Below are 26,738 nucleotides of genomic sequence, written 5' to 3' on the forward strand. Positions count from 1 at the left end.
TTACATATACGATGTCCCTAGACTTTTTGAATATTCTTTACATATTTTATGTGATCGGCTGCCTGGCCGATCGATCAATCAGTCAGTCAATCAATCAATCAATCAATCAATCCACAGCTTGCCACCCCACCTCCTCTAATAGCTGCGCAAGCCCGAGCTGACGCCGCGCGCCTGTTGTATATAAGCGCGCTGTCAGTGACGTCATATTCACCACGTGCTCCCCATACTGGGTTTGTTGCAGGAAGTGAAGATGGCGGCGTTAGCTACTGCGTCCTCGTTTTATTCCGAGAGTATCCTCGGGTGGTCAGTTTTCGGAATTGTGCTACTGGTAGGTGTTTGTCTCTTCGCGTTTCAAGTCGCTAATTATAGCAAACGTCTCTTTATAAGTGGACAAGTGGTTTATACGTAGAGGGCAACTTTTACGATGCCGTAACTGACTTCAAAAGCTGCGCGTCTTATTTAATAGTTCTGTGATAGATTTCAAATAATTCTCGGGTAGTAAAGCGTTCAGGAGGTGGTGTATGCATTTTCATTACCCAGAGTGTTGTGTTGTTGTCTTCGTTTTATAGTTGGAGAATGTAAAATGTAAAGTTTTTAAACGCCGCCTTTTGTTTACTGGTTCAAATTAATTTTGGTGTTCAAGAGGCCGCGAATTGCTTAGCACAATGATAGTAGACCTGGCGACAACATGGGTCTCTTTGCAATTTTCTTGAGCTTCAAGTTGTCTAGAATTGTCCTTTAAACGTGTCATGAGGCTTGATGACAGGTAACAAGTGACGCGGTGGTGTCTTGTGTTTTAGGGGTTTCTTGCAAGTGTCCTTGCAATCGGGAGACTCATGTCAAAGCATGAAGAAGTAACAAGTTAGAAGTGGCGTAACATTCAGGTGCTTTCGGGTGTATTTTACATTTTTTGTTACTATATCAAAGAGTCAGTTGTCACATTTTTGTTTAATAAAATATTTAACCGTAATTCATACTGAAAAGTAACGGATAATGTAATTTACATATGCTAAACTACATTAAATCGCTGCATTTTAACAGCACTTTACAATGTAATGTAGTTAAAAGTGAAGCACTGATAGACTTATGGTGGTTCAATAGCTTTCAAACACAGAAGATTTGACTTCAAGTGAAGTGAAAAATGGCATTAGTTGATGTGATGTTAATAGCTGTGGAAGGTCTGTGACTAATGGTACTTTTTTTATTACAAAAAGGTGCCCCCCCTCCAAAAAATAACCAGATTAACCACCCAACAAATATTTAGTACAGTGAATGCAATCCCTAGTAATACCACACCACTCAGTTACCTACTAAAAACAAACTTGTAATGTATCAGCAGTAAAATGATATTACCAAAACAAAAATAAATCTAAGAAAACGAGCAATACAAGTTTAAAATTAGATTACTCCATGAAAGAAAAGCACATGCAATAAGTTCCCAGTCTAATTATTATTAGTTAAAACACAGTAATTTATTAAAACTAAATAATAACTAAGAAATTGAAAAGGAACTGATTTATACATTAACAGGAATACCAAAAGTGACACTCATGTAAAAGATTTGAATTTAAGCCTTGAAATACACAGAAGGGGGAAAAAGCAGCTTTTCAGGCCATAGCACCCGCTCAGTTCGGAACAGTCTGTTCTGGGTCTGCTTTAAGACAGACGGAGGGTTTTTAAGTAATCAGTAGATGTTGGGACAATACCTGTGCAAATTATTTGCTTCAACTTGCAAGACTTAATTTACTTTAATTGCTGCAGAACATCTGTAGGTTGTAACATAGTAGTTTTTCCTTGAAGAAGGCATATTTGTAATATTCTGAAATTTCCTTTTTTCAGTTTTTGCTAACCTAAACTTTTAATTTAAACCTCTGGCAATTTACTGCTTCCCTTTTCACCATTTTAGGTCATTCATTGCATTTCAACTGATTTAAATTTGAAGAAAAACAGAGTGTTATAAAACTGTTGACCGGTAGTGTAAATATTTGCAAGTGCATTTGTATTCTGACCAAGAGAGAAAAGCGCTATATAAATGTAATGAATTATTATTATTAAGAGGCAAATAGATTTTAGCAGAATATACTGTATAATATACAGAAATTTAAAGATGATCTGGTGTGATAACCCCTAACTGGAGCAGCCAAAAGAAGAAGAAGATATACAGAAATGTCCTTTTTTTCAGTTTTTGTTAACTTACACTTTTAAATTTAAACCTGGCAGTTTTTAGTTCATTCATTGCATTTCAATGGATTCAATTTGAATAAAACTGGAAAAAACTGAGGTGTTTTAAAACTTTTGACCAGTAGTGTATCATGTGGATGTTTAAATAGTAGAGTAGGTGGGATTTCCACAGTCCTGCACAGAGGTCCAGACCCTGAATTAAACAGAATATTATTTGCCAAATAATTTTCTGGGAACTCAAAGTCATTAAATAATTCTTTTTTAGGTTTCATGCCCTTTTAATTTATCTTCAAGAGTAACAAAGCATTATTCAGGAGTCATTGAGTTTTTAATTGTTATATACACGTCCTACAGCTAAAGGCTACAAGATGGGGATGTATATTTGGAGGAGGAATGCTATGATGATTCCAGACCATTTAGAACTTGCGTACCTCTTTAAATTTGACTTTAAATGTAAAGCTTTTCTGGATGATGATGATAATACCACTTTTAATGATATGCTTGTGGAACTTAGCTGGGCATCTGTTGAAATGTTCAATCTGCCAGTAAGATTGGAGTTGCCTCTTTCTCATCCAGATTAACATCCATCTTTTCATTTGTGAAGCAAAGTATTGCTTAAACTTACACCTTAATACAGTAAATATGTAATTTTACTCAGAATGAGAGTTAAATGGCTATTCTGCTATTTAAAAATCCTGCAGATATGGGTTTCTGTGCACACATGCTTCCTATGCCAAATTTATCACAAAATGTATGTTTTAAAAAAAAAAATTAACTGTCAAAAGTATAGAAGTGCATCCATTTAGTTTTTAAACCAGCTTATACCAAGATTTAAGATTGCAAGGAACCAAAGCCTATTTTGGCAGCAGGTTCAATACAGGAACTAAGACTTAATGGAACAATAGACCACCGCTGAGCAAACTCATTTATAGTGGGCCAAATTAATACTTGAATAGTGTACACATCCTTGAGATTTGGTAGGTAAACTGAAGTATAAAATGGAAAGTGTCAAACAGATATGTGTGGCATATGCAAACTCTGAGTTGACAGAGTTGCTGGGTTATGAACTGACAACAGGATCTTGGGTCTATGAAGAAGCAGCTTTGAACCTTATGGAGTTTTTGACATTCTTTATGTCTTTGCATAGATTTTCTTACCACATTCCCAAAGACATGTAGGTTTTGTTTATGCTTCGACTAGACTTTGCCCCCAATACCCCCATACTGGGAGATTCTAAATTAAATATATGTAGATGGAATAGATTTTTTTTGCTACTTAAGTTAAAAAAAAAAAAACCCCTAAAAACTAAGAGGATGACTCTGGTTTCATGCCACTGTTGACAGATAATGCTGTCCAGCACCTTAGTGACACAGGAAGTTTACTCTATGTACTGAGGTCAGATCTGCAGTGGACCAGAATCCTGTTCATGGTTGAGTTGGGCCTTCTACATCTCAGTTCCAGGATATTATTATTCAACAGTAAAAAAAGTAAACAGTTTTAATTAGAGCAAACTGCAGCACCTGCTGCTGTCAGGGTAAGCAATTTTAAGGCATAATAACTTATACAAGTGGTACTTCTTAAAGTGTACTCTCTGAGAGACAAATTTAAATGATATTAGTTCTTTTCAGGGCTCAAAAGGCACTCCCTTAAAAGTCTCACTGTAGTAAGAAACAATCTAACCCCACTACCCCTAGGGTCCAAATTTTGGGTACAAAAGTAGTTTGTCTCTCTGTGATAAATTGAGGTATGTGTTGAATCTTTTGTTGAGGTTCGATCAAGAGTGTGTAATTTGTATAAAGAACAAACAAAACATTGAGCTTTATATATTGGACGTAATGTGTTTTTCTGGGACCGTGAAAGTGGTATCTGTCTGCCCTGTATGTATTGCATTCCCTGTCTGTTTCTCCCTTTCTCTGTTTAGGAGTGGGAAATGCCAAAGATACAATATTATAACTCCAATATTTGTACCTCGTATACTATAAATTGTTTTATTGATAAATTATGGAAGGGACAGATGGAGAGACTGACTTCTGTTGTTAATGACTGGTTTTAATGAGTGTTTTCTGGTAGATGGGATTTTGTTGAGGCTAAGTGAATCCAAAATTAAACCAATTAGTTGAGAGCCAAAGGGTACAGGCCAGTAACCTATAGAATATCTATAGCTGAAGAATGTGAATAATGTGTTGGAATTTTAAAACTGTGTTGACCATCAAAGTAATAGTATTTGTATTAAATAAATGACTGATTTGCTTCATTGATAATTGTTTTATGCATTGGAACATATTTTGTCACAAACCTTTTTAAAATGCAATTTTTACAGTATAGTGACTTTTAGTTTAGTGCATCTTTGTGAACAGTTTGTTTAATGATATCGGAAGCTCTTATTATTTTTCTGGATACCTGTGTATGCCTTCATACAGCCTACAACTGATACATATCTTTTTAATTTTCAGGTAATTTTAGCATTTTGTTGGATTTATATCCGCAAGTATCAGAGTCGTCAAGAAAGTGAAGTGGTTTCCACTATTACAGCCATATGTGCATTGGCTATTGCCTTGATAACTTCCGCTCTTCTTCCAGTGGATATTTTTTTAGTGTCCTACATGAAAAATCCAAATGGAACTTATAAGGTATGAAATAAATATATTGATTTTGAAGTGTTAGGTCAGTTTTTCAAGTATGTGTTATAGAAAAGTATTTTACATTTAATATGTTACAAAGACCAAGCATATATTCATTCTTTTTTGGCTGAAGTTGGTTGCCCTGCTCTGACAGGTTCACACAGAGCAGGAAGAATCAATGAGTTAAGAGTTTTTTGAGAATTTGCCAAAAGCTAGTGCTGGGCGGTATGACCAAAATTCTATATCACGGTATTTTTCAAAATTATACCGGTTTCACGGTATTGGACGGTATTTTTTTTTCCATGCATGAGTGGATGTTAACCACATTTTCCACTGCAATTACTGGCTAAGAATAACCTATTCCACTGTCATGAGAATTGTACATTGTACAAAAAAACATTTTAATGTGCACACAGGTATTAATACAGGTTTGCATGGCCCCATAAGGTGATAGTTTTCAAGGGGGTGGCACTAATGAAGAGAAGAAATCACATTGCATGACAGATGCAGTCAAAAATATAGAGCCTTTTTATTGAACAAAGTTTGCAAGCAACCTAAACTATAATTTTGACAACATATTTTCAACCATCCAAAGAGGCATTTAGACTTAGTAAAATATCCAGAGGTGCTTGTCAAAAGTTGTATTTTTGAACATATCTTAGAAAAGGAATAAATTTAGTAAATATGTTTTGTAAACCAACTAAACTTTAATGGTAACAATCTCTGTCCTCTGACACGTTAAAGTGACTTTTTAAACAACTTTACCATCACTAAACTACATAATATTTAAACTAATAAATAATAACAATACAATAAATAATAGTGCAGCTTCCAGTAATAATACTATTACTTCCAAGACTTCAAAGCCCAGGTGCATTACACAGTGTTCACCAAAATAAAATAAAACAAGTGCAACTTGGTGATGACATCTTTACCAACTGAACCATCATTAAGGCAAACTGCATTAATATGGACCTTGCTTCAAGCTAAGCTATATACATAAATAATTAAACTGCAACTTGCATTTGTAATGCTATTTGTGGTATAGCCCTACGGAATCATATTAAGGCCACGGTGAAGAAGAAAAAAACAAACTATATGTCGAGATTAAAGTCAACATTTCCACATTATTCTCATAGTTTATTTTGTCATTAAAGTAGAATGTCATAAACTAAACTTCATCCTAAAATCAATGTTTACTAGATTTTCTCAAATCCCGTCATAAGTTAACGTAGCACATTAAATGCTTTGTGTTAAGTGTTCCCCGACCCAGTTGTTAATCTATGTAAACTGCCTTCCTCTGCACTAAGTGGAGGCGCCGGCAGCGATTGCTGCACAGAATACATTCACTTCATGATATTCCTGCTTTCTGAAAATGTAGAATGCTAAGATAAATTTTCATGATGAAATGCATTAAAACCGGTATTAAACATGCACGGTAGTGCTGCTCCCTCACAGTAAAGGGTCCCCAGGTGTCCGTTCAGTGTAGAGAACTTTATGGCAGGTGTGACGAGGCTCCAGAAAACTGTATGTATGAATGGGTATCACACAGGTTTAACTTAAATATTGTGTAAATATTGGGTTTGTGATCTGGTGGTCGGAGACAAGAACACAGAATTCAGTGGATGTTCTTCTGAGCGGGCTTTCTTTATTGCATGCGTGCCGACTCTGTCTGATGTACCAAACCCGCAGTTCCTATCTTTCCTTTTTCTTTCTCCACATAACCAATCACCACACGATAAACGTCTTTGTGAAATTAAACATAGTTATAAACTTAGACCACGGAGTGCTCAGATCTTAACAAAAATCTTCGTTATACATGTTTAATTATGCCATCCATTCAGGGTTGCACCCATCCCAGTAAGCATTGTGGGCGAGGCAGGAGCAAATCCTGAACGTGGCACCAGCACATCGCAGGGTGAAAACGAGCAATACATACACTAGCAGCGTTAATATAGCATAACAAAACCCCACATCCTACATAACTTTGAAAGGAAACTGAAGCACGCCGAGTAAACTCGCCAGAAAAACATGCAAATTCAAAGCGGGGAACAACCGGGACCCCATTGCTCCAAGGCAGCAGTGCAACCTCCACGCTACCTGAGTAATACATGCTTTAATGCATTTCATCATGAAAATTATATCAAGTATTTATCTTAGGATTCTAAATGTTCAGGGAGCAGGAATATCATGAAATTAATGTATTCTGTGTGCTGCCTGCACCTCCTCTTAGTGCAAGAGGAAGTCAGTTTAAGAAGCACACAGCGATTAACATGGCTCTGGGAGCACTTAACACAAAGCATTTAATGTGCTACATAACTTATGATGGGGTTTGAGAATTTCTAGTAAATTATTCATTTTAAGATGAAGTTTAGTTTATAATGCTCTACTTTAATAACAAATTACTAGAATAAAGTCAACATGTCGACTTTAATCTCTACAAATGGCAAGAATAAAGTAGAAATGTCGAATAAAGTCGACATGTTGTCACACTATTACACAGTACCCAGGTACATTACACAGTATTGAAAAAAATAAAAAAGTACAACTTGGCTTGCAGTATTATCCAGTAGTATAGAAACAGTATTCACACATTTGAACATAATGGTCCACATCCGACCTTTTAAATCCAAAGTATCTCCAGACAACAGATGGTGTTTTCTAGCAAAAGTTCTTCTGTGTCATTATTTTCAACTTTATCATCTGCTACAGCTTCAGGTTCGGAATGTTCTGTCTATTTTCACCATGCAATACCTCCACTACCCCATGTACTCCATTGCATGCCTGTTTAGTGGTGTAGCAGTGAAAAGAGCCCCTGCGCAACACCGGTGTAGCAGTGAAAAAGGTCCCCCTTAAACAGTTTCCCACAGCGCCACATTCCGAACGTTTAGGCAGTTTAAACCGGTGTTGCGGTATAAGAAAAATCCATATCATAACAAAAATAAAAAATGTTTTTCGGTATGAACCGGTATACCGCCCAGCACTACCAAAGGCCATTCCAGCTTTCTGTCTGACCAGCATGTATTTTGGTAATTATAGACTTTTGGACATGTACTTGAAAAGCAGATGCATGACAGAAGGGAGTTGTAATAGAAATATTTTTAAGAATTAAGTAGTGATGGGCACCTTCATTTGTGACATTTGCTCAGAATTGTATCCTTTATGCTAGTTCCTGATTTTGCACAGATGCCTTTTTATTCAGTAACTTTTCAATGAAGGAGAAATGCAATATTTAGATTTCTTACAACTAAACATTTAATAAGTAATGTGGTAATTACTGATAAAATATTAATAACCATAAACTGATGCAAACTGTCTGTTCCTGAAATAGTATTTATTTTTTAAAGAAAATGTACAGAACAAAGTATAAATGTTATGCATTTTGTTTAATTTGACTTACAGGTAAATGTCTCTCAAATGCTTGACTATTTAAAAATTTAGAACACCCTAAATGCACATTTAAAAAAAAAAAAAAAAAAAAAAAAAAAAAAGTCAGTTTTTAGGCGCTGCAGTAGTTTGTGCAACTGCCTCCTGGACTGGAATCCTATGTCCTAGCATTATCCGTTATGGACATAGGCTTTAGAACCGTGCAACCCTGAACTCTGTTACAAGGATTTGACAAAGTTATTGGAAGATTGTAAATGGTGATTAAAATGTGAAGGAGTATTAAGTACCTGCCTTGGGTGGAAAAAAAACAAGTGCCCTCATTGAGTGAAAAACTAACTAGTTATACATTTTTAACTGCAAGTGCTGTAGACAGTGACAATATTTTTTTCTATATCACGCTTTCATGCAAAGAAGTTGTCATGGCAGCATAGTAGTCGTGCTGCTGCCTTGCAATAAGGAGATCAAACCTCAAGTCCTGAGTTTGCCGTGTGTCAGCAAGCGTTTTGTCCAGGTGTTCTGGTTTCCTCCAAAAATGTGCAAAATAGGTGGATTAGTAATGTTTGATTATCCCTTGGGGTGGGTGGTTGGGTGTGTGTGTGTGTGTATATATATATTCACCCTTCGATGCACTGATGCCCTGTTCACCTGCCTTGTGCTTTCTGGGATAGGCTTCAGCTTCCCCATTACCTTCCTCTGGATGAGCAAATTTGTAGTATACAGTCATGGCCGAAATTATCGGCACCCCTGGAATTTTCCCAGATAATGCACCATTTCTCCCAGAAAATTATTGCAATTATAAATGTTTTTGTATATACATGTTTATTTCCTTTATGTGCATTGGAACAACACAAAAAACCAGAGGAAAAAAAGCCAAATCTGACATCATGTCACACAGAACTCCAAAAATGGGCCGGACAAAATTATTGGCACCCTTTCAAAATTGTGGGAAAATAGTTTTATTTCAAGCATATGATGCTCGTTTGAACTCACCTGTGGCAAGAAACAGGTGCTGGCAATATAGCAATCACACCTGAAGCCAGTTAAAATGGAGAAAAGTTGACTCAACCTTTCTGTTGTGTGTCTGAGTGTGCCACACTAAGCATGGAGAACAGACAATTCTCTGCTCTTCTTTCTGAAGACTTGAGAACAGAAATTGTGGAAAAATATCAACATATGACTGTGTGCAAGGCATCATGAAATCTGAAGACTACCAAAAGATATTGGGGCTCAATGTAGGGCCCAGTGTCAGAATGCTGGGTCTGCGTCAGAGGTCATGGGCGTTCCAGCAGGACAATGACCCCAAACATACCTCTAAAAGCACTCGGAAATGGTTGAAGACAAAGCGCTGGAGAGTTCTGAAGTGGCCAGCAATGAGTCTGGATCTAAATCCGACTGAACACTTATGGAGAGATCTCAAAATTGCTGTTGGGAGAAGGCGCCCTTCAAATCTGAGAAACCTTGAGCAGTTTGCAAAAGAAGAGTGATTGGAAATTCCAGTTGAGAGGTGTAACAAGCTTGTTGATGGTTATAGGAAGCGCTTGATCTCAGTTATTTTTTCCAAAGGACGTGCAACCATATACTAAGTAGAGGGTGCCAAGTAGATGTGTTACAAGATAGGGCAAAAAAAATCTGTATATATGTACAGTATATTTAATGTTCAGTACTCCTTGCTTGACTTATCTCTGTTGATAAAATATTACAGATTCTTGGTGATTAAAATGCAAAGGCCACCTCACCAGATCTTTATGCTTCATTCTAGGAACATTGAGTAAACCAGTGATTACAGATATGAGATTACGGTGAGTGATGTAGGTGGATAGGCATTCCAAAATATAGAAAGGTGCAAGATTGATCAAATCCTTATAGACAGAGTATTTTAAAATCTATAACAAAGGACAAACGCAGTCTAGTTAACTACACTAATATTTATGAAATGTCTTCAGATTTTATCATTTTGTTTAAGGTTCTTGCTGCTGCGTGTTGTACAAGCTGCTGTTGATTTTATATCTTGACAGGAATGCAGCATAGTAGTTTAGTCAGCTAAAAACAAAAGCATGCATTCATTGTTCAGCATCTTGCAACAGTATAAAGACTGATGTTGTATTGTTTTTAAATGGCAAAAGTAGTCTTTGTAATATGGTTAATATGCAATTTTACGTTTGATCTCCACCGAGAGCCAGATTTCTTTACTTCTGACTTAATTTGCAAGGCAAGATGATCAAGGTTCCCCTAAGATCCTTTTTTTATTTAACCTGCTTCCAGTAATTGGTTTCTGTTTTTTCATTGTTTAGGTTAAAGGGAATTACTGCTCATACATTCTATAATACTTGAAAGGCAGTGAATCCGAAGGTTGAGAGCCTTGGGTTCATCTCTTGTGATAGATTTATATAGTTGTGTCATCCGTATTGCTTTGGTAATTTACCTTTTATGTTTAGAAATCATCAGTCCTGAAGGGAGTATATAAAATGGGAATAGTAAAGGGCTTAGAATTTATCCCTGAGACATACTAAATTTATTATTTTCTGTTTGTTAATGTGCAGTCACCAAGGTTTTCAAAGAACTTTCTTCCTATTTTGTATGATTTTAAAGCGGCTTAGCACAGCATTTGGAAAGCCAGCCCAGTAAAGCAGTTAATGAGCTATACTGGATATCATAGATCTCAAGTATAGGACAGATAACATTTTTCGCGTCAGTTTTAAGCAACAAGTCATTAATTACTTTCAGCAAAGCAGTTTCAGTGCTATGATTTTATCTGAAATCTGATGGTTCTTTTCAAGATTTTTTCTTAAAATAGTAGCTTAGAGAGCAGTGTGAATTTACCCAAAATGGAACAATAAAGGTTATTTTTCTTCAGCAAAGTTTATACTACTGTAGTTTTAGAAGGATTTATGGGAAAAATGTCAGAATCTGTTAAATAGTTAAGTTTGTCTGACACTTCAGTCAGGTACTACTTTGAAAAAGCCTGGATCAAGAATACAGGGTGGACAGTTTAAGATGAAAAATTATGCTAAGTTTTAGTACATTTACATTGATCAGCCACAGCATTAGAATCGCTGTCTGATAAAGTGAATAACATTGATTATCTTATTACAGTGGCACCTGTCAAAGGGTGGGATATATTAGGCAGCAAGTGAACAGTCAGTTCTTGAAGGTGATGTGTTGGAAGCAGGAAAAATAGTTCAGCGACTTTGACAAGGACCAGATTGTGATAGCTAGACAACTGGTTCAGATTTTCTCCAAAACGGCTAGTCTTCTGGGTCGCTTCCAGTATGCGGTGGTTAGTACCTACCAAAAGTGCTCGACACTGCATCACAGAGGGGCTGTGTAGTCGCAGATTGGTCTGAGTGCCCATGCTGACCCCTATCCTCTGCTGAAAGTACCTACAATGGGCATACAAATATCGGAACTCGACCATGGATCAAGGTGGCCTGGTTTGATGAATCGTGTTTTCTTTTAGATCACGTGGATGACTGGGTGCATGTGTATCATTTACATAGGGAAGAAATGGCAGCAAAATACACTATAAAAAGGCAAACTGGAAGAGGCAGTGTGATGCCCTGGGCATCGCTCCTTCAAAGCAATTGTATACATTGATGGCAGTGGCCCTTTTCAGGAGAATAATGCACCCTATCACACTACAAAAACTGTTTAGGATTGGCTTGAGGAACATGACAGAGTTCAAGGTGTTGACTTGGTCTCCAAATTACCAAGATCTCCGTCTGATCAAGCAGCTGTGTTTGTGCTAGAAAATGAGGTCTGATGCATGGGGGTCCCACCTCTCCACTTACAGGACTTAAAGGATCTGCTGCTAATGTAATGGTGCCAGATACATCAGAACACCTTCAGAGGTCTTGTGGAGTATATGCATCAGCATGTCGGTGCTGCATTGGTAGCAAAGGAGAACCTACATAATGTTAGACCAGTGGTTTTCATGTTATGGCTGATTGGTGTATTTTGCTGAAGAGGTTTAAGTTGATGTGTTGAAAAAAAGGTCGGTAAAATAACTCCATTCTAGTGGGCTTCAATATTTAATTACATTTTATTTATTTATTTATATATATATATATATATATATATATATATATAGACCTACTTAAAGCACTTTACATAGACAGTGCCACTTTAATTTCCACTAATATGTAGCATACACCTGGCCATTTTTGCAAAAGTACACTCACCACACATCAACTATTACTTGGTGAAGGGGTGAAAGAGAAAGTCAGTCAGTGAGGAATAGGGAATGATAAGGGAGCCAGAATGACCAGGTGATGGTGGCCAGTTTAGCCAGGACATTGGAAACCCTGTGCTCTTTTCGAAAGATGCCAGGAATCATAGTGTAAGGGCCTGGCTAATATATCTCATCCAAAGGATGGTGCCACTTTTTAAGAATACAGTGTCCCTATCGCTGCACTTGGGCATTGATTTCTACAAACGGCCCGTAGGATAAGTGACCTCTACTGGTCACACCAACACCTCTTCCAGCAGCAACCTAAACTTTTCCTAGATGGTCTCCCATCCAAGTGCTGGCCAGGCCTATATGTACGTTGCTTCAGGTGGATTATCTATTCCGAAGTGCTGGTAGTGTGATTGTGGGCTTTAGTTTCAATTACTTTTTTACTGTTTAAAAAGCAATGCTGTACCATCACTTGAAGTTTTAGAGAAATAAAGCTGTCTGTCACATTACACTGCTGTATTTTTTTCCCACCTATTTAAAGAATGGTGTAGGTGGCTGGTTAAACTACTCATTTCGGGTTCTGTTGCAGCAAAGGTTTAAGTGGTGACTTCAAGAAGATTTTTTTTTTTCCAATAATCTATATTTCTCTAACTTTTCTAATGTTAGCTTTCATTTGTGTTTTGAGTTACTGTGTTTGTGCATGAGCTAAACTTGTTCTGTGCATAATGACAAGTTGTCATAGTCCTGCCTTAATGAAGACTTTCATAACCAAACTATTAATGCTGACATAATTGACTGGTGATCTGCTATTGTTATATTTTAATAGTGTATTTAGCTTTTTTTCCCCGGAAATAGAGCAGAGCACACATTTGTCTAAAAATTTCACTTTTTACTCATTTTAGAGTACTTTGCTCCAGAAATCTTGAAGATCATCCATATAAATCTTGGCATACTTAAGACATGCTGTTAATTACATTAAAGAGAAATGGTTTCCCTGCCCAGTGACTTCTATGATAATGAAGTCATGAAGGAGTGAGGTCTACATAATAGTATGTTATTCTACGGTTCTTTGCAACTTAATGAACAGTTTTACACTTTGCACTTAAGAGAGATTTTGGCAGGACAACTACAGTATTGATTACTGTCTGAGATTTTAGTCAGTATGGCTTTTATTGTGGTTTATTAGTGACTTAGAGCTATAAAAGTTATTTTAAATCCCTTTTCAGATTGACAGACATTGACTAAGTTTATCCAGGGTTTTCAGAGTTTTTTTGTTGTTCATTACACCATGACAAGTCTAACCTTGAGCTGATATGTATTTTTACTCAGATAGCATTGGTCATCAGTTTGGTCTGTAGGGGGCTGGCATGAAAAAGGCCTGATTGTCAGCATAAAGGTTTACAAATGATGTTTTAAAAGGCATTCTTGATTAATTTTTAAATGGCTTACCTTAATTACTTCTGTGATTTTTAGTTAGTTTAATTAAAGAGAGTAATAGTGTTTTTTTTTTTTTTTATATATAAATATAAACTTCTGGAGACTAAATGTTTGATAACATAACTGAACCTGTAAATAAGTTTAAAGAGGTACCAAACTCTCATTTATTTATTTATTTTTTAATTTTTTATTTATTAGTTTTATTGTAATCATTCCATACATATAGATTAATTTATAACAAAAAAGAACTGAAGACAAATCAGACCCCACCCCTGTAGAAGGAGAGCATTCACATTTTGCAGAAATCAAAATTGCTTTTGAACAGTGTAATATTTTGTTTGGGGTTGCTCATTATTCTTGAACCTGGGCTGTTTGCTGCCAAGAAGTCAACAGGCCATTGATCTATAATGCTTAGAGACAGCCTCACCATAATGCTCAAAACAAAAAAAAAATAGAGTTTTTGTAACGTAGGTGTCAAATCTGTAGGACTTGGCAGTTAAATCATTCCCAAACCCTGGACCTTGGATCCTTTCAGGGAACAATGAACCAGACACAACCACTGCAATCAAAATCTTATATTATGCAGTGCATTCTGACACATTTTGTTAAGGATCTAAATCAGAGGTCTACAAAGTTGGTCCTGTAGGTCCTGGTCCTGTAGTGGCTTAGGGTTTTTGATCCAACCCGGTTGCTTAATTCGAAACCAGTCCTTGCCAATAACAGATCTTATTTAATTGTATGGCTTATTGGTATTTTAATTATGTTCTATCAAGTCATTGTTCTATTTTTTTTCCTTTCCAAGAATATCATCCAAATAATGTATAGCCGAAGCAGATTCTTCACTTTTTTCTGTACATTTTTCTTCTAAATGTTTTATTAAACCAGATAATTCACGATTCACACAGTTAGATGGTGAACTACTGGTTCTTTGTCATTTGCATCTTATTTATAATAAGCTATTAAAACAGTGAATGTATCTGTTTAAAACTAAAATAAGCAATTAAGGGTCGGGAATCGTAATAAGTGAGACAACTGAAATGACGTAAACAATGCTGCTTGAGTAGTAAGTGCTTCAACAGCAATAATTGACTTCTCATTAAGAACTTTGGTTAAAACAAAAACCTGCAGCCACTATGACCCACCATGACCCTCCAGGACTGACTTTACAGACATCTGGTCAAAGGCAGTGTACAAATAATTTTTGAAAAATATATGTTTAAGCAAAAACATTGAGGGAGATACTGCAGTTTAGAACAGGAAGGTTCAGTTCCTATATTAGATTCTCTTCTAAGACAGTAATCTATAATTGGAGACATCTGCATGGTTAAAGTGTAATGCAATGTTTTCTAGTCATTCAGGTGACCTTCTGAGAAGCAGTTTTCACAGAAATCCTTAGGGGCAAAAAAACAGATACTGGTTAACAGTGATAATTTTTTGTTACAAGAAATGAGATTTGCAAAAGCCTAACAATTCTAAAATTGAATTCTTATTGAAATGCTTGAAGGTGGGAAGGATTTCAAAAAATTATTAATTAATACAAAGCTGTAGTACTTTTTATAGTGAAATGAGAAGATCGTTTGTCTGTGTAAGCTGCCAATGGTGTGATTTAAGTGATTTAAGTCAGCTTTGTGATACTAGAGAATAGGAAATTGAGTGTATAATTTTATATTGAAAATGCGCAATAATTGCAAAATGAAATATATTTTAGGATTATTACTTGGATGGGGTGTAGTGAGAAGTCCATCAAAATTACATCTTTTAGTGGCTAACTAAAAAGATTACAATATGCAAGCTTTCGAGAAGGGGCCTGAGTTGCCTTGAAAGCTTGCATATTATAATCTTTTTAGTTAGCTAATAAAAGATGTCATTTTGCTTGACTGTGTAATGGCTAACACAGTACAACACCATAGTACTACTTGGATTGGGATAATTTAAACAATACAATGATGGCTGGATTTCTTTATGCATGCAAAATAAAAACTTGTGAGATCTTTATACTTATGCAGACAACATATTTCAGATTTTGATAGTAAGTCTCATTTATTTCTTGAGCTTGTGAATTTTCTATAACATTTCAGACTGGAGCAAGATATAGAAGTATTGTTTGTAATCCAGTAATGTGTCAGAGGGTATGAGTACTTGTATAAGGCACTGAATGTTTCAAAGGGGTGTGCTTACAGTTGCTTTTTTTATAGGACTGTACACAGACTTGGTTAAGTCGTCATCTTTTTCATGATGATGTTTTCCTTCTTTCCAGGAATGGGCATCTAATAATATGACGAGACTGGCAGTTGAAGACTCAGTGCTACATGCATATTACAGTAAGTATCTGAATGTTTTAAATCTGTTATTAAAAGATATGTTTTTTAATAACAAATATTTTACAAAATCCGTGTCATTTAGAAAATTTGCTGGTTTAATACAAAGAACGTCTTAAGTGATATTGATATCTCTTGGGGATTTTTTTCCTGAATTATTAGGAATACTTTAATCTGTTACACTTTCTGTGTATTTGTCTGCATATCAGTGAGACAATCCACACTCTTGGCACATATACAAGGCCCGGTGTGTTATTTATAGGCCTACTAGTCTCTGGACCACTTTCTGCTGTTTCTGAAGAGAAGACGATGATTCGGATGGTGCTAGTAATATTTGTGTTTATGTAGAAACTTTCACAGAGACGTTGCAAGTAATGTGACATACATGCAAATGTGTGGTTAAGGGATGTTACAACTGCTATTACCGACGCTATTGGAAATAATGCTTTTATTTTTTCCATAATTTACTGTAAATGCAGCATTATTATAACAGAATATACCATCTACAGTGCTATTTTTATCATGTATGTGATTTTCGTGTCAGTTTGCTGACGCTGAAGTTTTTGATTAAAAATTGCAATGCATTTGCTAGGTTAAAAGCAATGTGATCTTTCCTCTAGATGCTGGATTTAGGGAATTTGTTAGTTTATATGCCTTCATGCTGTTTTTGTGTATTTCTTTTGTGCAGAGTATTTAACTGTTGAAGAATTCAAGAACTTTACATATTTACATTGTTTAGAGATAATATAAAAGATAAATGAGATTTACCATAAATCATGTTAGGCTAATGCTGTTTAACAGAACATTCTTGAGTACTGTATAGTATCATACTTGGCACTCAACTTAGGTAACCTCCCTTTTAATTTCACACAATACTATGTTTTTCTCTTGTATGTCAGTCTTCACTAAGTGTGGGTTTTAATTTTTTACCCATATATGCAATTTCAATATACAGTAAAGTACAAAACATGACATTTTGACATATACAGTAAACAGTGCATCAGAAATTAATATTAAAAATGGTTACATTTAAACAAAAGTCATAGTAGTACAAATTCCTGTTAAGGCTAGGTCACATTACGTGACTTTCCAGCTGTAAAAGATGACACCGACCAAGATAAACAATTGTGGCACCACCGTGGTGATCCCATATAACTGAATGAACGACAACAAGAAATGGCACCCAACGATTGCGAAGATGTCTTCTCAGATGTGAGTTTGTTATTGAACTTGAAACAAGATGGCTGGTTACTAGGATAAGTGGTCATGTGGCAGGAAGGAATGCATTCAAGGGATGGACAAGTGGATGTCAGTCTTCATTTCTGAGAAGGGAGCAGAAGAGAAGGCATTAGAACATAGTGCCAGCCACTGGGTAATTACCATCACCAAAGCAGTTAAGATGTCTCTCATGTGCATGTGCTTGACAAGCAATATTCAGTTGTAGCCTTCATTTACATAATCCTAATGTGTCAGAGGCAGTTGGCGATGGGCATCTGTGAAGCTGGTTTCGTAATGTGACATCCCAATTGACTTAGTCCAACTAGTCACTGACTGACTCTGGTGAAATTAAATAGGTTTGATTTCGTCTTTAGTTTTAGGGATGGGCTGTCTTTGTGTGAGAGCTAACAACCAATGTATGCTTATCCGGAAATGCAATTCATGTAATGCAGTGACAAAGAATTGGGTGTGCTATCTCATGTTTTATGTACCACCACAGAATGGATAAAGGGAAAAAAAGCAGACACTGACTGAACACACTGTGAATGTTAACCCTTCATACAGCTTTAGGCCTACCAGGCAGGATGCTACTGACTGTCTCAAAAAAGGAGTGAGCTGGAAGGTCAGCACTCAATTGGTAAAATGGATATGGGCAACTACTTTCATTTGTTTAAATTGACCTGGTCCAGCGATGAGATCAGCAACTACCGTTAGCAAATCTGACATACACAATGACAAGAAGTTGCCTCATGTGACATTTCTTTTAACATACGAATGTAGGTATGACCAGTACACAGAAGTATAACAGTTTATTCCAGTTAACAGCATTTCTGTTGAAAAATAAACCACTTCGGTGTGAAGTTTGTGGTCCATGATTATTGATAACAAACAAAATAATAGTTTTGCTGATCTAGTCCAACAACTTATTCTAAATTACCCCTAGAAACTGCATAGCTGGTACACAACCAAGGTTACAGCTTTGTGCTTGGTTAATTTTCTTAACCTTGTGCTTTCAATATTGGAAAATATTACCTTTTTGTATTCAGAGTTTTATACATGTTTCAAATGCTGATTTATAATTGCTTTTGTCTCTCTAAGAGGTTCTTCGCTTCTTCTATTTTATACTGCCCAGCCATAACGCGGTGCTTTATTTCTATGTATACTACTTTAATCTACATGTATAGTGGATGTCATGCCTGCACTTGCAGATAAAGCCCACATAGGAGAAAATTAAGCAGCTGTAAACACATTGTGTTGCTTTTCAGTTATTATAATAACATTGAGAAGGGCATAACTGAACAACAAAACATTGCATGTACAGCATCTTATGTGGGGTTCTGCATTCCCTGTGTCTGCATGGGCTTTTTTTTCTGTGAAGTCCATCTTACTTTCTCCTTCCCAAAGACCTAAGGTTTAGTTACAAATTAACCTAATACAGTCCAGAATGGGTTTGTACATGAGTGTGCCATGCAATGTTCTGGTACTCTGTGTAAGATTGGTTTCCCAAATTGTGTCCAGTGCTTTTGGGATAGACACCTTTACTCTTAGCTGGATAAGCAGATTATACATTGGATGGAGGATTTATCTTTCTAAGAAGATTTATGAGGATGGGCACAGGTGTTGGCTTCATGTCTCCACAAGAGTTTTAAAAGCAGCGGACTGTGACTTCACAAAGGAAACGAGCGATAATATGCCTAACCAGCAATTGGTTTATCATTGTTTTCAGAAAAAAACAGGTTTAAAATTGTATGTTCGCAAAATGCTTTTCCTCCGTTTCCAATATTGCAGTCAGCATACTATGATAAGATGAACGATTTTTCCAACCCATTAAGCTATTAATGTGTTATATTAAAATGTTGTTAAAAATACATTGTCTTTTAATTTGTTCTAATTTTATGTGGTCATTATACGTATTTCTCTATTTGTTGGAATTCTTTGTTAGTTTATAAACAATTTAAAAAGCAAAGTGAATAAAAATCAGATTTTCAATTCATGAACCTTTAATTTACAGTGTGACAATTGTACCTTTGCCAACAGCACCAAGCCTAGAGCAGAAATCCGTACCGGGTGACACTTCAGTCCATTGCAGGGCAAGTGTATGCACATAGGGTTTCCTGTAAATCTGACAGGTCTTTGGAATGTGTGATGAAATCAGAGTTCCTGGAGAAAAGCAACACAAAATATCTGAGATTTTCAGGTTAGGAAGGCAAAAATCCAGAGGTTTCAAGGTAAGGTTCACATTTGACTACTAATACTTGCCAGTCGTGATGATACTAGACCATGTACACGTGACATTTATAAACTTGAGCTTGGTGAAACAGGTGGCAAAATGTAAATTGTACACAGAGTACATTCTTACCAAGAATTACTCAGGGTGATACGAGATGCACTATGCCACACTGACAATACTTTTTTTTCATTTATAAATATTCTCCTACAGAAACATTTAAAAGCATTTCAAACTTCTGCTGTTTATGTAATAGTCGCAACATCCTGAAGAATCTAAATGAAAAATCCAACAAGAAGTTTATTGTTTTGCGTAAGGTATGTGTGAAAAGAGCATCATGGAGTTATCTTGAATGTTATTTGTAAAGCACAAGCTTGCTGTAAAACCCTATGATGTTTTGCATTATAAACCTAAGCAAGTCATTAAATGTCTGTCCCACAGTTGTTGGAATTGGGAAAAGTTTGTGTTTTACACTTGTGACCAGAAAGTTCCTGTAGATAAAGGGTTCAAAGAAAAAGTAAAAATTATTCTTGTTTGATTGTTCAATTTGTGTTTTTACTAGTTATTCATTGAACTTCTGTGAAAACCAAAATTTCAGTCTTGGGACAAATGTAATGCTGTCTGATTTAATTGTTTTAGAGACTAGTGTATGATTTTGTGTTTTCATGACTTATTGCTTTTTTGGCCAGTAGAGGGAAGCAATGTACTTCCGTACTTTCTAAATAGAAGCAAATAAGACTAATACATTTAAATGTTTTTTCTTCAAACTTTTTTTTTTTCTTTTAATATTACAGGGTTATGTCTTTACAATTTCAGTCACCCTTAAGAATTCTTTGTAGACACAGTGGTTAACCGTGCTGCCTCACTGCTTGAAGTGATTGGGGTTTGAAACCCAGCTCTGTTAGTGGCTATATGGCATTTGAATATGCTGTCTTATCTATATGGGTTTTTCTCTGGGTGGTCTGGATTTCCTCCCAAATCTGACAGGCTTGTGCTTGTTTAATTGAATTGCATTGAATTGAACTTAATGTAGTTTAATGTACAGTATGTTTTGTATAAGTGTGCCTTGCATTTTAGCACAGTTACTCCTTCATGTTCTGTGACTCATGTTGCAGTGATAGATTCAAGTACAATACAATACAGTACAGTTTATTTTTGTATAGCCCAAAATCACACAGGAAGTGCCGCAATGGGCTTTAACAGGCCCTGCCTCTTGACATCCCCCCAGCCTTGACTCTCTAAGAAGACAAGGAAAAACTCCCAAAAAAAACCTAGTAGGGAAAAATGGAAGAAACCTTGGGAAAGGCAGTTCAGAGAGAGACCCCATTGCGTGAAAAATTTAAACAGGGGTGACACATGTGAGATTCAGTGCATCTCGCAGCACAGGTCGGTCTTCCAGCAAACACAAAGTGGAGTAGAGAAATTTACATTCCATTTTATTTCAAATGTTAAATACCTCTTGAAAATAAATTAATATTGACTTCAAATTTATATGTGACAGTTGTAGTTGAAATAAACTTTCTATGTGGAATAACGCTGCATGATCTCAAAGGTCAAACACCTAAGTTAAATCCTACATGAGCACATTGTGATTAACGGGAATTATTTTACACATCTAGGGCCTCATGTATAAATGGTGTGTCCACACAAAAATGCTGCATACACCCGTTTATACAAATACTTCGAGATGTATAAAAGCTAAACTTGACTTAAAGCCACGCACATTTCCATGCAGCCTCACACTGTATGTACGTAAGTTTCTGCTCGGTTTTGCAAACCGACGGCACCTGGCTTCAAAGCAGTGCTACTGTTTCAGTGTTGTCTCCTTTTTTTCAGAATTGTATCAATGGCACTGGATTTATAAAATACACCGAAATTGATTGCATATTATTTACAAATTCACTTGATTGTAATCATTCTGTAAGAATATAATGGTGCACGGAATGGCTAAACTATTCCAAACACCATAGCTGCTTTAGTGTTGTTGGAAGACATCGCGAATGGAAGAATTCAAAGAGAGAGCATGTTTATAGGTGAGGGTGACTGGTGTCTAAGTCGATTTTGATTTCCAAGTGCTATCATCTTGGAGCAGTTTGTTGAACTGGCGCTGGCTTTAGAAAGGCAGAATTTGAGGAATTGTGCTCTACCTGCTCCTTTTCAAGTTCTGTCCACTCAGTTTTTAGCCACTTGAGCTTTTCAGTGTGCCCTTACTGACCGATCGGGTATTTCACAAGCATCACTGACTTGTGCCATGCCAGCTGTATATTGTGGTATTATCTGCTTGTCATCTAGATATTAGAGTTCCTTACACTGTGGTTCAACTGGCAAACACGAAAGTGCAATTTGCAGCAGCATCTGGTTTTCCAAAGGTAATTGGAGCGGTCAGCTGCACGTGCATTGGTATTGCAATGACGCTGGACAAATTACATCAGTCAGGGATGAATCGCTAAAAGAATGAGCTGGCATTACATCAACTATAGCAGGAGAGCTTCTAAAAACCATAACTCCACACAGTCAGAGGTGCTTTTTCTAACTAGTGCAGCAAAAGGCAAGCAGTCCTTTTAAGGATAGTGTGTCACCTCAGAGAGCCATGAAAAGAGCAGAGAATCTATCCATTATGGTGCTTGATGCCAACGCTACACTATAACAACACCTTCAGAGAATGAATTTGCTTATCTGAATAGAAAGCATTTCCACACAATTAATGTGTGGCTCTATAGTCCACAGAAAGTGTGTCGCATTGTGCAAGCAAGTAGCGTACCGCATAATGTGGTACACCAGGGGTAGGCAACGTCGGTCCTGGAGTGCCACAGTATGTGCAGGTTTTTGTTCCAACCCAGTTCCTTAACGAGAACTCAATTATTGCTGATGAAGCACATATTGCTTAAGTGACATTTTAATGCTTCATTTTAGTGGTCTCGCTTGTTAAGGTTCTCCAACCTTAATTGCTTATTTCAATCTTAAACTGCTGCATTCAGTGTTTTAATTGCTCCTTATTAGCAATAAGATGTAAAACACAAAGCCAACAGTTCTCCAGCTAGCTTTTTTCCAATTACATCTGTGTGTGTTCATTATGCACGGTTTGATTTAATAAAACACTTAATAGAAAAATGTGACAGACTGAAAATGATCTGTTTTAGGCTTCAAATCATTTGGATGATATCCTTGGAAAGGAAAAAAATCTACGATATAAAAGCCTTACATTGCACAGACTAACAAGCCATAAAATTAAATAAGGTCTGAGATTGGCAATGATTGGTTTCTAATTAAGCAATTGGGTTGAATGAAAACCTGTAGCCACTGCGGCTCACCAGGACCGACATTGCCTACCCCTGTTTTACATCTTATTGCTAATAAGGAGCAATTAAAACACTGAATGCAGCAGTTTAAGATTGAAATAAGCAATTAAGGTTGGAGAACCTTAACAAGCGAGACCCCTAAAATGAAGCATTAAAATGTCACTTAAGCAATATGTGCTTCATCAGCAATAATTGAGTTCTCGTTAAGGAACTGGGTTGGAACAAAAACCTGCACATACTGTGGCACTCCAGGACCGACGTTGCCTACCCCTGTGGTACACAATAGTGACTTGCCCCTACCTGAAGAGATGCGGAATGATGAACCTGACCCAACAAATGATCAGCCAAATCGGACAGTGTTAAAACACTGTTTGAATGTAATTAGCAGAATGTGAGAATAGGTAATCAGCATTTATTTTTTTAACCAATTCATTTAATTTGTGATTAATATCACATAGTATGGCCCTCATTTTGTGACTCCAGAGCAGCATCCGTCTGGAGCACCATCACTGCATGGATTTGCGTCCTTGGCATGGAGGTCCACTTTTGTAATATCGTCTGAAACAGAATAAACAGACTGTAGGCTGTGACTCACCTTTTCACGTCCACTTTTATATCAGGCCAATTCTTTCTTTCTTTTTTTTTTCTTTTTTTTTTTTTTGTTTATTTCGGGCACTGTACGACTTTCTGAACTTTAACTTTTGAGTGTCTTCACTACACTGTATCACTCCATAATTTCCTTATGTTGCTTCTACCACTGCTTATGCCAACAAATAGTATGTTTTTTCCTTGCCTCCACTTCGCATTTGCTGAAATTTTTTTTCTTTATGTTTTTGCCATTGTCTTTTGCACAAATGCTGAACAGAAGGGGCTATTTATATTGCAAATTCAAATATGCAGAATTTTGGGAGGAGTCAGGGTGGAGCTGTAGGTACGTGCATGTGCGTTAAATTTCATGTTCATTGTGATTTATAAAGGGAAAGTGTGTGGTACATGCCTACGAACAGTTTTATGCATTTGGATTTTTTTGTGCCTATGCACATTTCCAGTTTTGTCCGTACGCTGTGTTTTAGTGTGAATTCCACACACGATGTTATACACAAGGTCCCTGGTGTCCTCATTTTTCCGGGGGGAAAAAAATTCTTATTTTTCTACTATTCCATGCTCTTCCCTTTTTTGTATGAGTGGAAGATTCTTTTATTTACTGATATACTTCTAGCCAACTTAGTTTTGCATCATTTTGTATTTTTACATCACACTCTGCACACCCTGTGCCTATTTAACTTTTTTTCTGCCTCACCTTTGAGTCCAATAGTGTTTTTGGTAAGTTAGACTGAATTAGCATAGAGGTCATTAATATTATGAACTAAAGATCTCTGTGCTGTGGTGGTTGTGAAATTCAGACTAAAAGCAGTTAGAGATATAATTGATAGGTACTGTTATCAGTTAAAATACAGTAATCCCTCCTCGATCGCAAGGGTTGCGTTCCAGAACCCCCTGCGAAAGGTGAAAATCTGTGAAGTAAAAACCATATGTTCATATGGTTATTTTTATATATTTTAAGCCCTTATAAACTCACCCACACTCTTATAAACATTTCCCGCACAATTATACAGCATAAACCCTTTGTATTCTCTTAGATATTAGGTAAGATGCATTGAAATTATGTATGTAAACACACTGTTTATATACAGTAAAACCTAAATATTATTTTAAAGATCTCGAGCGTCTCTGATATCCCACATGTTACAGCCATTACGACAGGCAGGCCACCAGCAATAAATACGTACAATGCAAGAAAAATTGTATACTGTACAGTAAAATGTGTGTGCAGTGATACTAAACTATGTACATGTAATAAGTACTGTACGTAGAAAATTGTTACCAACAATGACACGGCGACTTGTCCGATAACGATGAGTTTAATTTTACTGCACAACAAAGGAGAGTGTTACAGCTCTTCTAAAGGAGCCTCTTCAGGCGACTGTGTAGCACCGCAGTTGTTGTTCTTCTGGCAGTCTTCAATCCAGATCCCTAAAGCAGTTTCCATCCGGACTATCGCCTTATTACATCCACTTACAACTCGTTTTGCGCCCTGGTTAAAGGACACTGCGGCCATAGATCTTGTATTCTTTTCCTCCTTTTTTTAAATAAAAAAGAATCGTGGACTCATTGATTCCGTAATGGCGTCCTGCAGCGGTGTAGCTGTTCCCTTCCTTCAACATATCAAAAACATTTACCTTTTCGGAAATCGTTAGCATCTTCCGTTGGCGCTTGGGCACGGCCCCTGAAGCAGTAGCAGGAACACGTTGATGCTGAATGAGCGAGACGAGACTTCCTGGTTAATGCAGCGGAATTGAATTCTGTGCTCCGTCGCTGAGCCAATCAGCACACAGGAACTTAACTACATGCTCTGATTGGGTAGCTTCTCAGCCATCCGCCAATAGTGTCCCTTGTATGAAATCAACTGGGCAAACCAACTGAAGAAGCGTGTATCAGAAGTAAAAAGACCCATTGTCCGCAGAATCCCGCGAAGCAGAGAAAAATCCGTGATATGTATTTAAATATGCTTACATATAAAATCCGCGATAGAGTGAAGCCGCGAAAGTCGAAGCGCGATATAGCGAGGGATTACTGTACTTGACACACCTAAAAATATATAATTTTAGTGAGTTATGTGGACCGTAAGTATTCGTTTGTGAAACACTACAAAAAATTAGAGCAGTGTTTGTTTATGTAGCACATTTTTGTACAAAAAGTAATTGCAAAATAAAAATCACAATACAAATAAGCAAACAAATTATATACAAGCAAAGATAAGCATAACTTGACAGTACTATTGCTGTAGCTAGTTTAAGTATTCGTGCAAGACAGAGTTCAATGATCTGCTCTGTTGGCAAAGGTGGAGAGAACAACAAACTAGCTGACAATGCTAGAGAAAATAAAAGTGTAGAGGTTTTAAAAACAAAAGACCAACTAGCCATCTCTGGGCATTTTACAACATTTAAACATGATATTTACTCATTACTGTAACGATAGACTCTCAAATTAGATTTAATATAGCAGGACTCCTCGTCAGTTGGGGTAAATTCAAATATGCACTGATATAAAATAGTTAAAAGAATTTCTCATGTTTTCCAAAAATGTCTTTATCTTGTGAGATGGCTAAGAATATGTCAGGCTTGGTTTTAAAATCTCTCGTTGAGGAACCACAGCCATTCCATGTATTTGATAAGTTCCATCAATAGCCAAAATGATTAAAATTATTAAATTTGATAAACTTCATTAACCCCAAGGGTAAATTCACATACATGCAGCAGCTAAACATAAAAAAACAGGGATATAGACTCACAAGCCATATAATACAGCCAATCAATCAACAGATAACTAATTTATATGGTGCAGAATTCAAAGTGAACTTAATGAGTATGTTGGGAAGATGCATTGAATTACCTGATAGCAGTGGGCAGAAAAGATCCCTAGAGGTGCTTCTTTGCACAACATGGTTGAATGACCATGTGGCAAAAAGTGATCCAAGAGAATGCCTCCTGGAGGGGATGGAGGGCATCTTTTTAAAGACAACTTTCAATTTTGCCACCATCCTCTTTTTCACAACAGCTTCCAGTGCATCCAGGGTTTGCACTGTGATGGAGCTGGATTTCCTGATAAGTTTGTTTAGACATTCTGCTTCGTTTTGAGCTCAAGTTGCTTCCTCAGGTGATTGTTGCATAGAGCACCACACTGGCTACTATGGACTGGTAGAACATTTCCAGTAGCTAACCTAATGCATCAAAAGACCTTAGTCTCCTTAGGAAATACTGTCTGTTCTAGCCCTTCTTGTGTTGTCAGATCAGTCCAGTTTGTTGTTTATGTGAA

At 36.7% G+C, this 26,738-nt stretch overlaps 1 protein-coding gene across 1 annotated transcript in view; it reads left to right on the forward strand.

Annotated features, from left to right (window-relative positions):
• The first annotated feature begins 206 nt into the window (after nucleotides 1-206).
• lmbrd1 (LMBR1 domain containing 1) overlaps nucleotides 207-26,738 on the forward strand; it is a 93,782-nt gene continuing 67,250 nt past the window's right edge. Inside the window, exons 1-3 of the mRNA XM_028820308.2 lie at nucleotides 207-328; nucleotides 4,635-4,811; nucleotides 16,058-16,121. Of these exons, the coding sequence (XP_028676141.1) occupies nucleotides 251-328; nucleotides 4,635-4,811; nucleotides 16,058-16,121 (319 nt within the window). The 5' untranslated portion in view covers nucleotides 207-250. The remainder of the gene's footprint in view (nucleotides 329-4,634; nucleotides 4,812-16,057; nucleotides 16,122-26,738) is intronic.

Source organism: Erpetoichthys calabaricus, chromosome 15, assembly GCF_900747795.2.
Source record: "Erpetoichthys calabaricus chromosome 15, fErpCal1.3, whole genome shotgun sequence".
Classification (NCBI taxonomy): Eukaryota; Metazoa; Chordata; class Cladistia; order Polypteriformes; family Polypteridae; genus Erpetoichthys; species Erpetoichthys calabaricus.